The 13,153-nt window shown below is 42.7% G+C and overlaps 2 protein-coding genes across 3 annotated transcripts; one reads left to right on the top strand and one right to left on the bottom strand.

The window, feature by feature from the left end:
- Nucleotides 1-493: 493 nt before the first annotated feature.
- Nucleotides 494-6,367, top strand: LOC127754807 (calmodulin-binding transcription activator 4-like). Of its 2 annotated transcripts, none has more exons than XM_052280411.1 (11): nt 494-726; nt 1,295-1,420; nt 1,527-1,642; nt 1,942-2,030; nt 2,695-2,740; nt 3,084-3,552; nt 3,661-3,788; nt 4,018-4,721; nt 4,841-5,381; nt 5,489-5,788; nt 5,956-6,367. In XM_052280411.1, the coding sequence occupies exons 1-11, from the start codon at nt 711-713 to the stop codon at nt 5,971-5,973; spliced, it is 2,553 nt and encodes an 850-aa protein (XP_052136371.1). In that variant the 5' UTR covers nt 494-710; the 3' UTR covers nt 5,974-6,367. The 2 variants fall into 2 exon arrangements, with proteins under 2 accessions (XP_052136371.1, XP_052136363.1); XM_052280403.1 differs by having other exon boundaries at nt 6,005-6,367.
- A 681-nt stretch (nt 6,368-7,048) lies between these two features.
- On the bottom strand, nt 7,049-12,812 carry LOC127754800 (probable histidine kinase 3). The gene is made up of 11 exons (XM_052280391.1): nt 11,998-12,812; nt 11,636-11,926; nt 11,127-11,293; nt 10,831-11,037; nt 10,523-10,709; nt 10,378-10,429; nt 9,887-10,116; nt 9,678-9,776; nt 8,481-9,589; nt 8,022-8,377; nt 7,049-7,487 (listed from the first exon to the last, which is right to left on the bottom strand). Exons 1-10 carry the CDS (start codon nt 12,466-12,468, stop codon nt 8,119-8,121), a joined length of 3,072 nt encoding a protein of 1,023 aa, XP_052136351.1. The 5' UTR covers nt 12,469-12,812; the 3' UTR covers nt 7,049-7,487; nt 8,022-8,118.
- Nucleotides 12,813-13,153: the final 341 nt, after the last annotated feature.

Below are 13,153 nucleotides of genomic sequence, written 5' to 3' on the forward strand. Positions count from 1 at the left end.
TTCAAATTTTCCCAATAATATAATTAATTTATAGCAGGAGGAGTGCAGGAAACACACATGCTCTTCCTCCCTTCTCAGATAGAGAATGGTCGTATCCTAATCGAGTACACACTTGGAAGTTTATTGAGAAATAATTAACTATTTACCACTCTTATAAGTGGTGATAAATTATTTACCACTGGAGCTATGTATTATAGACACGTGAGATTCTATGTGTTATAGACACTGAGTGATAAATAATTAGTTGTACATATTAGAAGTAGTATAAAGTTAATGTCCCGTTTATTAAAGCATCTGCATTACCATCAACACTGCCCTTTTTGGCCTGGAGCACTCTGCATCCACTATACATTATTGTTCTGCTTTACTCCACTATTTTATTGTTATGAGAGGAACATGTGTGAGTATTCTCTACTAATGATGTCGGCTTAAATTAGTACTAAAAAATTGTGTGTATTTAGTACTAGTACTAAAAAAGAAGTTCAACTAACTGCTCTCTACTGTGTCGCTGCGGTTTTCTGACGAAAATGCCACTCACTTTCCCCACACGCGTTCGTCACTCCTCCAAGCTCGACGTCTCTCCCCCGCCGCTTTGGATCAATCGTCAGCGACTCACCATTCGGCGACTCGGCCATTGACAGCGATAGTCGCACGGGTTCTTGCTTATTTGGATCCGTTCTTCCGGGGAGCGAGCTAACCGGGCGAGCGAGATGCAGCAGCAGCAAGGTAAGGGCTGGTTCTTGGGTGCCTCGATCCATACTTGCAATCTTTCGTTGCTTATATGTGATTCTTGCAGCTAAGTTTGGTTCTGAGTAACCGGGCTGGTGGGTTAGGGTTTGGGGGAAAATCAAGAAGGCGCAAATGGTCCATATTTTCTTGGTAAATTGTTAGGACTATTAGTTTGGAATGTACTGCTGCTTTCGTAGTTCATGTTCTTACAAGTTAGTGCGATTACTGTTGAATGAACGATTTGATTCAAGGGGAGACTTGGAAAGGGGGAGGACAGGGGGTTTAAGGTCGATGAAATTCGTCAAATTGCTTGATTTCTATAGCGGGAGATGACTGTGAATTTCTTGTTAGGTACTCAGTCGCTGTAGAGTAGTTGTAGGTGCATCAATTTGTTGGTGCTGCATAGGGAATCAGTTCATATTTAATGTTTGTTTTTTTTTTTTGGGTATGGTCGATGATTCAGTGAATGCTTTATATTATGATCCTTGAGTCATTGTCATATGCTGTGAATGCCTTCGATATCTCCGAGTAGTAAAGATTGTTGCTCTTTGTTTTACCTTCTCAGGATTTGATACACACAGGCTACACCAGGAAGTAAAATCGCGGTGGTTAAAGCCTAAAGAGGTTCTGCAGATATTGCAGAATCATGATCGGTTCATCATCACACATAAGACTCCTCATAAGCCACCGAGTAATAAAGTTCTTTGGGTTTAGCTTCTGAGATACTTGTTTCAAGCTTGCACTTACTTCGTTTTAGCCCTGAATACCCCTTTACCGAGTCGATTCTGGAACTGCAGGTGGTGCTTGGTTTCTTTTCAACCGTAGAGTTCTTCGGTACTTCAGAAATGATGGGTATGAATGGCGAAAAAAGAAGAACGGGAAGACTATTGCTGAAGCCCATGAGCGCCTTAAGGTTTGCTTTGCACACTCATGTTTTGTTGAACAGTCAGTCATGTTATGATGTAGGTAAAAGATTTTTCTGAAGTAATCAAATTGGTATTTAAGCCAACAAGTAGTCAAAAGAAAAAAAAATGTTTCTAATTCATAGTATGCTCAAAGTCAAAGGGATCGTCTCTGTGGCAAGACAATAGGTCAATGTCTATTATGACTGTTTGCTGTTAGGACTGAACCAGATAAAGTGGATAGCAACCGGCAATCAGCATTATGGCATATAATTAATATGTTTTTCTCATTTAACACTGGAAATTTCAGGTTGATAATGTTGATGCACTGAATTGCTACTATGCACACGCAGACAAAAACTCTACATTTCAGAGGCGTATATATTGGATGCTTGATCCGTAAGAACTATTTTTATTTGCGCAAGAAAGTATTTTATACATACTATGCCATCCTTTTACAATTTTCAAAAGGTTTTACATGGAATTCTGTCATGTTCCATACTTTTTGTAAAATATAGCTGTTTTTTTCTTAGAGCACAACCAATAACAAAAATTTGTTGGCCATGCGCATGTTACTCATGGAGGAACTTATATCACGCTACGCATAGCGCTTTTTTTTTTTTGGAGCAAGTCTTGTTTACAAGCTATCTATGTTGAGATCTCCATGTATTTGTGTTACTTGAATCACATTCTTGAGAGACTGCACCCTTTCCTATGGATTCTCTAAAAAAACATTTTCTTCTAGATATATTATAATTTGTACTATTCGGTATTCTGCAAGGATTGTAGACATTTTCTGATGTTGCAAAATGCTGTAAGAAATCATCTTTGCGTTCCATTCCTGGCGCTGCATTTCCTAAACTAATGAATTTGATACACTGTTGGTCTTGTTCCTTGTCCTAAACGATGAGTTCTAACAAAAATGAAAAAATATTTCTGCTGTTCGTTATGTTCTATGACATTTTTGTTTTATTAAATACTGTTGGATAATACTTAAACCAACTTACACCATAATTTTTCGCCAGGCTGAACTTACACCATAATGAGCAATTTGTCTTTGCAGGGCTTATGATCACATAGTTTTTGTCCACTACAGAGATGTTCAAGAGGTCAGCCTCCTTGTTTTGCATTCCTTTTATTAATGTGCATCTGCAATTCATGGTGGATCACCAATTACTTCGCTTTACTAGGCACAGATATGTATCCACTTCAGCTGTCAGCAATTTGACAGGCCAAAACTGGACTTGGATATATCTTTGAACATATCAGATTATTTAATCACCAGCACCAAGCACCTGTGATTTGAATTTGACAGTGTGTACTCTCTCACCAATTAACTCAATTAGTCGCGTACCAGGCTAGCACATGTAATGTTGTTGTTGTGATTGGAGGCACCCCAATTAAATTTTGGCATCTCATGGGCCACACCTTTATTTGTTGATTGCTTATCAGGGCAGCATTTCAGTATCAGCACTGAATGATTCATCAACATCCAATCAGAATGGCAGTGGTAGCAGAGCTGAGGCTCAAAGTTCACCCGGATTGACTAGCGAGCTATTTGCCCCATGTCTTAATTCATGCAGTCCAGGATCTGCGGAAGAAGTTAGTTCCCAGATTATGGCCATAAACAACGAAACAAATAGCGTTAGTCAACCTGATTGGGTTCAACATTGTAATCAGGCAGCACTGCGAAAACTTAAGGTGCAGCTGAGTCTGGAAGATAGGGAAGATCATGATGTCGATGCCAAAGATATTCCATCAAACAGTGAACCTATCACTGTGTATGGGATTCAGAATGAAGAACCAGGCACTTGTAGAAATCTTGCAGATGTTTTTAGTGGACTGGAGTTCAGCAAAGAAAATCATCCTGAAGAAACCGGACTCACTTTTTCCAGCACTATTGATGTGCTGAAAAATTCAGGTGCAATAATGCCGCTCATTCCAATTCTTCCATTGACAATTACTATTTTAGATACAGTGGTCATCTATCTAAATATGTAAATTTTTGCATGAATGTCTTCTTGCTTAGACACTTGGTTGGAGGAGGATCAGATTGAAGCAATTCTGCATTCAGCATCTATGATAGTGACTGAAAACCAATGGTTCAATATTCGTGAGGTTTCCCCAGAATGGTCCTATTGTTCTGAAAGTACAAAGGTACCATATGATGGTAGACATTAACATTCTAGATTAAGCTATGCATCTTACCTTCTTCATGTGGCATTTAAGACTATATATACATTATGAGCATTCATGAAATTCGAGTTCATATATTGCCACAATGACAGAAGTCTTGTCCATTTGGTTAATCTTGTTTTGAGACAATCTGCCAGTGGTATTGCAGGCTACAGAAATTAATTGGAGATCTATAAAAAATGTAATGCAGGTTATCATTGCAGGAGACTTCCTTCGTGATCCCTCTCATGGTTCATGGGCAATAGTATTTGGCGATGTTAAGGTACATGCAGAAATTGTTCAGCAAGGTGTCATTCGTTGCCATACTCCATGCCTTGATGCTAGAAAAGTGACAATGTACTTGATTGATGAAAATGAGAAAGCCTGCAGTGAAGCACGACAATTCGAATTCCATAATAAGCCTACCAAAAGTGTGGTTTGTGAGAACAGGAAACCCTGCAGAGAAGTACATGAATCTGAACTCCATCAGAGGCCTACTGAAAGCAACAATGAGCTATTGTTGCTTTTTAACTATGCTCAGTTGCTTTTCGATGGTCATGTTTCTGAGCAATTTTTAAAGTTTGGCTTGCCATTCCCAAATCTTGAATGCGGACTCCAAGTTAGCCCATCTGAAATTATGAAGGGGACATCTGAGCGGCTGAACCGTGACACCGCAGTAAATTGTGTCATGGAAGTACTGCTTAACAACAAGTTTGAAGAGTGGCTGTTTTCTAAATATGAACAAAATAGTGAAGGGAATCATTTTCTCCCTAGGCAATACCATGGTGTTATACATACAATTGCTGCCTTGGGGTACAACTGGGCTTTGAAACTTCTGCTTAATTCAGGTGTACTTGTAAACTACCGTGATGCAAATGGATGGACTGCTTTACATTGGGCTGCACGATTTGGCAGGTATTTGAAGCTTTGTATGCTAAATGTAAACCCTAGCATAATTTGGAGAAGTTGACTACTTGTGCCAACTTCTGCTAATCTGATTTTCTCCTGTCTTGTTCATGACAAAAAACCAACAGGGAAGAGACGGTAGTGCTCCTTCTTGATGCAGGTGCCGCAGCTGGTGCACTGTCAGACCCAACAGCACAAGATCCTGCTGCCAAAACACCTGCTTCAGTAGCTTCTGCATATGGTTTCAAGGGCCTTTCTGCGTATCTTTCAGAAGCAGAACTAATAGCTCATCTTCATTCTCTCGAATCAAAAGAAAACGGGTCTTCTGGAGATCAAATATCAAGAGTTGTGGGCAGAATATCAGACACATCTGCCCATGCACAAAGTGGTAGCGATGATCAGCTTGCACTGAAGGAATCCCTGGGAGCTATGCGATATGCTGTTCAAGCTGCTGGGCGCATACAAACTGCCTTCCGTATTTTTTCCTTCAGGAAGAAACAACAAGCAGGTCTTCAGAATAGAGGTAACCACATTATATCCATTCGTGAGGTAGGTGCTGCTTCACACGGTATGCTTGAGAAAGCCGCGTTATCTATCCAGAAGAACTTCAGGTGCTGGAAGAAACGCAAAGAATTTCTGAAAATACGCAAAAATGTCATCAAGATACAGGTGAGTAACATTTGCAGAAATAGCTAGAATGTATTCTGTTGCATTATTTGTTTGAAGTCTTTTGAAGGTTTTGTACAGCTGATATAGTACTCCCTCTTTTATGATAGGCGCGTGTCAGAGCTCATCAACAACATAACAAGTACAAGGAGTTACTTCGAAGTGTGGGCATCCTTGAGAAGGTCATGCTTAGATGGTACCGAAAGGGTGTTGGTTTACGAGGATTCCATCCTGGGGCAATAGCAATGCCAATCGATGAAGAGGACGAAGATGACATAGCCAAGGTTTTCCGGAAGCAAAGAGTGGAAACAGCTCTCAACGAAGCTGTTTCAAGGGTATCATCGATCATCGACAGTCCTGTCGCGAGACAGCAATACCGAAGGATGCTCGAAATGCACAAACAAAACAAGGTGAGATTACAAACCTTGCAAACCATTCAATATGATTCAATTAAAGTTTGAATTAACATACTTGGTTCTATAGCAAAACTTCGCTCTACGGAAAACATTTTGTGCAAGTAAAATGTACACAAAGTTTCAACGTTGGCTCACTGAAATGTTCCTTATTCCAATCACAGGATGATGATGAAAAGTAGAAGACTGAAATGTTCCTTTTTCCAATCACAGGATGATGATGAAAAAGTAGAAGTTTCTCCAGCATCTCATGTTTATGGCAGTGGCAGTCATCACATGTGTTGGCTAAGCCACAACAACAAAGCAATGCACTAGCTTGCCAGTATTGCCATGTCCGACCTTGTTAAATGATCTGACGAGCAGTTGGCCTTATGAAGAACAGTAAATCCTTGGCGATTCACTGTGTAGCGAATCCTGAAAAACCAGAGGAATTTATCGATGATCCAGTACCATCACTGGTTCTTCTTGCCCTTGCTCTGAAAAAATGTGTTTTACCTTTTGTACATAAGAAAAATCATGTGCAAAGCTGACTCTTGGCCAATATTCAGAAAAGGTGTACCCTCTTTGCATTTGTTACCCTTGTGTATATGGTAATGAATGTGTGGTGAATCTTTAAAGTGAAGCTTATTGCGAATGAGAGTACCCGATCTTTTGCACATGGAAGGATGAACTCCTTTAATGTTTGATCCAGTATGCAGACCAATCAAAGCACAAGAGAATATGATGCTGATGTAGTCCTGTAGCCTCATTAATTAAAGCAGTACCAATCCAGCAGCTTATTTCAGCCTCTGATGATCCATTTGGTTCTTCCAATTGCATTGGATACAACAAAATGAATGCCATAAGTAATTGTCCATAGGATCATAAACAAATTAGGCAGGTGTGAACCAATGGTGTAAGCACTGGACAAGCACAAAACGACTGAAATGCCAAGGCAGAAACAAAGATTAGACCATTGCAACCACTAGCATTAGTTTAGCCCCAAGAAAGTGCGTCACTTTTGGACAATTTGGAGATGATAAAACATAATGCAGCAGTTAGGTACCAACGCAATGCTCCGGGCCACATATTAAAACAAATCCACTACATCATCAAGAACCATTTCATCAGACAAAGACATCACAAAAAACCAGAACATCAGGCAGCATTCAGTGGAATAATGATAGGTGTTACATAAGAGATTAGGAGAAAGTTAATTAGAAACTTCAGGGCGATAAGGACATGCAAAAGAACAGCCGAGAGCCGACGGCATCAATATTCTTGTCAAAAATGTCAATGTAAGAAACCAAAGGCTTCACCTTTGAATTGTGTCATTTACAGCTTCCACAAACCTTGCAGAAAAAAAAAACACATCCAAATATACCAAGGAATTGCCTGCACATATCACCAACACCTAATATGTACACCGTAAAATTCCCGAGGAAAAAAAAAAGAAGACAGGAAAAATTTTCTCTCCCTACGTTTATATTACAAAGGCAGAGGGCATCTACGAGAACGACTTCTGCTTCTTCTGCAGTTAGTGAATATGCAGCTGCCATTTTCACACGCCTTGACTTCAAGAAATTGTTTGAGCACCTTTGCTGCACATGTATCTTGTTCTCATGTAATTGCGCAGTTAATTTTGCCTCTAGGTCAGATGGTGTACTACAGATCAGAACATGGGCGGTTCCATCTCGACACCTTTTGTGCTTCATTCCTGAATAATAAGGAAAAATCATAGAATTTAGTCCTGGACGATCCCATTAAGTTATAATAATGATCTTAAAGATCTCAACATCAGAGTTTGCTTTAAGAAAGCATCATACTTCTTTAGAACCACTACCAACAAACTTCAGCAAAAAGAGGGTGGCTAAGATAAATTTAAGCTTTCTAGGCCTTAGCAATGGTCTAGCAGCACTATTGTCCCTTCTTTAATTGGCGAGGAGAATTGTTGTGTGCCTTAAATGAATAGCATCCAATTGTGTCCTAAAGATGCACCTAAAGACAGTTTTATATCTCAAATAAATCCAACTTGGCAGATTTTCGTATTTCATGCCCTCCTATCTAGCAGATGCCTAGAAACTGAATGAACAGAGTGAGTATACAAGATATGGACCAACAGTTGTTGCCACCTTATTTTTATTTTACCGCCAAGTGAACCAAGCAAAATCAGATATTAGAGACAAATTTAGTATTTCCATGAAGAGAACAGATAGATGTGGTAAACATAAGTAATCAGAGAAGAGCTTACTCTTGGGAACACAGCATCTTGGACAAAATTCTGTGCCATGGCATGTGATCGGTGCGTGGCAACATCCTCCACCAATTTACATTCCATATAAACCTTCCTATTCAACTTGGTCATGATTTTGGAAAAACCGCGCTACTTCGCTGTACAGCTGCTCCCCTTCAAATGGCTTGGAGACATAGCCATCCATTTCGCTTTTCAGGCACTCCTCGTGTGTTGCCTGTATAACATCTGCCGTCATCGCCAATATAGGAGTTCGCCACCTCTGAATACTAGCACATTCTGGTGGCGCCTCTCCACGTTCTATTCGCTCATTTAGATCTCTTTCCATCACTCTAATCCTTCTAGTGGCTTCAAACCTGAAAAAAAGGTAACCATTAGATGATACGTACGTGCACAAGAGAAATGCCAAATTAGTATAAACAATACTGTAAAACACAAGCAGTGTCAGAAAAGACTTACCCATCCATTTCTGGCATCTGTATGTCCATGAAACAAGCATCAAAATTGTGCGGGGGTTTTAGCAATGTGATTGCTTTTTTCCCGCTGTCTGCACAAGTAACTTCGGCACCATACTTCTTAAGAGCACCAGCAGCCACCTTCAGGTTAACGATATTGTCGTCGACAACAATGATTTGCTTCTTGTGAAGAAGGCTGCCCAATGTTGAATTGCCAACTACTCCATTCCTGCAGTGCACCTTATCGACCCCACCTAGTGCTCGTCGTAGTGAGACCTGAAGCATGCTTGCACGAAGCGGCTTCATTATTACATTCAAGTTATGTTCCCTGGATGTATCTGAACCGCCCTTGGGAGAACTTGCAGAGCTCCCCAAAAGAAATAACTTAGGAGAGTCTGGCTTGTCATTATTCCTCAATTTGTTAACCAGAAGAGGCGTGCAATGGGATTCCTTAAGCCAGGTTTCCTTGTCTATTAGCACTAGCTTTGCAGTCAGTGATCCAGAGTTTAATTTAGAAATGAACTGATTTAGCTCAGCTGTCAGTTCGGTCTTAACTCCAAGTCTTTGCAAGTGATACTTGGTAACCTTTGCACGGACTGGCCTATGATCAACAACCAATGCATTGATCCCTTTAAATTCTGATGATTTGATGTCATTTCCTTTGCAGTGTGCCCTCATAAGCACCGCGGTGAAGGTGAAAGTAGAACCAACATGGGGCTTACTTGCAAAACCGATTTCTCCCTTCATGAGACCAACCAAGCACTTGCTGATGCTTAATCCAATGCCAGTGCCCCCATGGATGCGGGCAATGGATGGACCTACCTGCATGAAAGGGGTGAACACACGGGATTGGGCTTCAAATGGGATGCCGACGCCAGTATCTTCAACAGATATAACCAAGCTTATTGAATCAGATGCGATGGGCGCAAAAGACTTCTCAGATGAGTGTAATTCTCTGTTGAAAAGCCGAATGCTCTCCCAGCTACGTCTTCTGTTGGCTACTGGATAGCCACTTAAAGTGTTTGTGTTCTGAATTCCTGTCTCTACCTCCAAACAACTCATGACCTCTTCAACTACATGAACTGTCAGGTATATATGCCCTCTCTCTGTGAACTGTTTTAAAGAAAGAAAATGCTGTCAGACAACAAACAAATGCATAGAAGAGATCCATTTGTGCTGTCCATTGTACCGATTTTCTTACCTTTATGGAGTTCCCGACAAGATTCGTAATGATTTGTCTTATCCTGCCAGGATCGCCAATAAGTATCTGTGGAACTTGATCCGAGACATACACTGCTAACTGCTCCAGTAGAGCATCACAGTGGAAAAACAAACAATAGCAGAGACAAAGTTAGTGAGTTGTAAAAAAAAATCAACAAAACTGCACTGCATAACTATACTCTTAATTACCTCCAGTCCTTTCTCCTGAGCTTTCCCACAAAACAGAGATAAAATGTCGTCACAAACTGTTCTAAGATCAAAGGGCACCGTCTCGAGCTCAAGTTTACCAGACTCAATCTTTGCCTGATCAAGAACCTCATTGATGAGAGAGACCAAAGCTTTTCCACTAGCTTGGGCAGTTCTAACATAGTCCTGCTGCGTCGTGTCCAAATCAGTATCCATGAGCATTTGGAGCATCCCTGAAAAGGAAGGGAGTCATTCGAATCCATGCACTCAAAATAACAATTAGTAAGATGCTTTAGTACCTCCATTTCAAAATTTAAAAGTATATGTTATTTTAGGATTATTCTGGTAAAAGAAGCCTCGACAATTAATACACATAGAAGTAATTACATCCGTCATCAAGGCGAAACCAAAATATTAATGCTCATAGAAGTAAGTTAGAGTTGATGCCAAAGCCTAAAACAACAATTATTTTGAAACGAAGGCAGTGGACTAACCTAGAACACCATTCATTGGAGTTCTGATCTCATGTGAAACAGTAGCCAAGAACTGCAAGCGGAAAAGAACGTATGAAGTGAGATGTCTATCCTAACTCAGAAGGATGTGTGCAAGCAGAAGGAAGTGAGATGTAAGACTAAAAACCTGTGACTTTGCGACGTCTGCATCTTCTGCACGCTTCTTGAGTTCGCTCATCTTGTGGAAATCATCTTCAACTTTAGCAATCCGATGGACAGTAGCTTGAAATATGTGACCAGTCAGTAAAGCAATCACAAGAGTTCCAAACGACGACGTTATCGCCAGCCATGGCCATGGTGGCTTTTTTTCAAACCTGATAAAAGATAAAACAGATCACATGCACGATGAGTTCAAAGCACGTATCACATGAACATTATGTTTGGATACTTTCCGATATTAGGGCGCATAAAAGGGGGGAGCAACAAATCAATCACCTGCAATGCATCTCATGCTTTCTCGACGGATCACCAAAGTTGAGCACGCTGACATGGCACATGCCACTCCCAGTATCATCACCGTACATACTGATCGGGCTCTCGTTGGTCGTATCATACACATTCACCATGATGGATTCCTGGCTCGCGAGTTGTTTGAGCAACTTCTCGACAAGTGCTTGTATGTCAAATATGCCGCCCAAATAGCTGTTTGCACATGAAAGAACAAAAAGGAGGGATCAGTTTATGATTCTCATTGAAATAGCAGCTATCACGGCCTCACTTAAAAACCTTACCCAATCGCGGCTTGGATGCGTTCATGTGGCCTCGCATATGCAGGGAGCTCATACTTATAAACAGTGTACGTCAAGATCACTCCGAGGCGATTATTCAGTAGCTTGAAAGGAGCAGTCAGGACACCCTTGCCAGATTTCCTAGCCCGTAATATGTTATCCCGATCCTCCTGTAATAAAAAAACCAAAATGCACAGAGAGAGAGACGCTCTTCCTTTAGATGATGATAACCCAAAGCAGCAGCACAAGTTACAGAAGAACATCACCGCGATGCGACAGTAATTCCAAATCAAGACTTTTCTGAAGTAAAAGGAAAATAAAAAAACCACGGTGAGGTGAGAACACCGGCAAGAAACCACATGGAGCACACCAAAGTTTGCAGCTTTTTTACGGGCCTAAGGATAAAAAGATCAAGCGACAGGGGAAAAGAAAGAAGAAGATTTTTTCTTTTTCCGATTTTTTTTTTTTGGCGATGAGGGGGAAAAAAGAAAGATGGAGGTGAAAATCCTCACATTCCCGGAGAGCATGTCGAAGGAGATGACGTGCTTGTAGGCGTCCTGGGCGAAGATGACCGGGGCGTACTCCTCGGCGGGCTCCCGGATCTCCGCGACGGCGGCGTCGCCGGGCCCGGGCCCCGGCGACGACTGCTTCTTGTTGGAGGAGGAGTACATCTTCTTGATCGCCCACCCTTGCTGCCGCTCGAACTGCTCCCGCTCGCCGTGCGTCACCCGCACCGCGTACGCCACCCCGCTCGTCAGCGGCCGCTCGAACGCCGTCCTCTCCGCGTACCTCGCGAACGTCATCTGAATTCCCCATCATCAGAAGGTATGGCATGGCATGCAGGCAAGGTGTTTGTGGAAATGAATGACTATACCTGGTCGATGGCGGAGGGGGTCTTGGAGTGGTGGAAGGTGGAGACGAGGATGGCGAGGGCCTGGAGGTGGTTCATGCTGACGTTGAACTGGTCCTGGAGCATGCGGGCGCGCTCGTCGCACATGCTGGCGAGGGAGTCGCGGCGCTTGTCGAGGGACTGGGCGTTCATGAAGAGGAAGAGGTAGAAGGAGCCGAGGGAGCCGGCGAGGATCCACAGCAGCAGCACCCACCACCACGTCTCCCGCACCACCCTCCACCCCCGGAAGTGCGCCACCAGGCTCCCCCTCACCACCCGCGCCCTCGCCGACACCTTCTCCGGCACCGGCAGCATCCGCACCACCATCCCCACCCTCTCCAGCCCCAAGAACGCCGCGCCACCACCTCCTCCCGCCTTCCCCTCGCCCATCCCCGCCACCCGCGCCCTCTTCCACCTCGCTCCACCACCTCCGCCGCCGCAGCTCATCTCATCCATCCGCCGCCGCAAGAAGCTACATCCCCGGAAGCCTTGTCATCCGCCGTTCTTGGAGCAAATCTTTGACTCTGCGGGATTGGAGGAGATCGATCGAGAGGAGGAAAGCGAGCGAGGTGGTGCGGTGGGTGGAAAAGGAGGAGAGAAAAGAAAAACAAGGGAGAAGGGAGCAGTAGATAGCGGAGGAGGAGGAGGAAGAGAGTAGTAGCAGCAGAGCAGCAGCGATGGTGGAGGAGGAGGAGGAGGGATTGGGGGAGAAGAGGAGAGGAGAGAGAGAGAGGCAGAGGAGGAGGAGGTGGCACCAATCACAACAGTGAGAGAGGCCAGCACGCAAGTGGCTCTCTCTCTCTCTCTCTCCCCTCCTCTTCTCCTCTTCTCTTATCTGTCTCTTGCTTGTGGGGCCCACGCTTTTGCCTTGATCATGAGCTCCTCTCTCTCTCTTGCTAATCTCACTCCACCTCACCTCACCACACCACTTTAGACGTCTGGTCGGGGAGTTTAAGATTCTGATAAATAGTAGAATGTTAGAGAAACTGAGAAACTTAGTTTAGTTTTTAGCTTCTGGTTTATTTTCTGGATTCTGCAATTATAATTACGATTTTTCAAAATTTGAGTGAAAATCTAGATTAGATTGTTTAGAAGAGTTTCTGGCAGCTACAGCTTCTAAAAGAATATACGGCGGTTAGAA

Source organism: Oryza glaberrima, chromosome 1 (genome assembly GCF_000147395.1).
Source record: "Oryza glaberrima chromosome 1, OglaRS2, whole genome shotgun sequence".
Lineage (NCBI taxonomy): Eukaryota > Viridiplantae > Streptophyta > Magnoliopsida > Poales > Poaceae > Oryza > Oryza glaberrima.

Bases quoted from the DNA above. Each gene is read 5' to 3' on its own strand.
- LOC127754807 (XM_052280403.1), top strand. The intron at 3,553-3,660 runs GTGCAATAATGC...CTTCTTGCTTAG, and splicing joins TGATGTGCTGAAAAATTCAG to ACACTTGGTTGGAGGAGGAT. The intron at 4,722-4,840 runs GTATTTGAAGCT...AAAAACCAACAG, and splicing joins TGGGCTGCACGATTTGGCAG to GGAAGAGACGGTAGTGCTCC.
- LOC127754800 (XM_052280391.1), bottom strand. From the start codon at position 12,468: ATGGATGAGATGAGCTGCGGCGGCGGAGGTGGTGGAGCGAGGTGGAAG. The intron at 11,294-11,635 runs GTGAGGATTTTC...TTTTTATTACAG, and splicing joins TCGACATGCTCTCCGGGAAT to GAGGATCGGGATAACATATT. The intron at 10,430-10,522 runs GTTTTTAGTCTT...TTCCGCTTGCAG, and splicing joins CAGACGTCGCAAAGTCACAG to TTCTTGGCTACTGTTTCACA.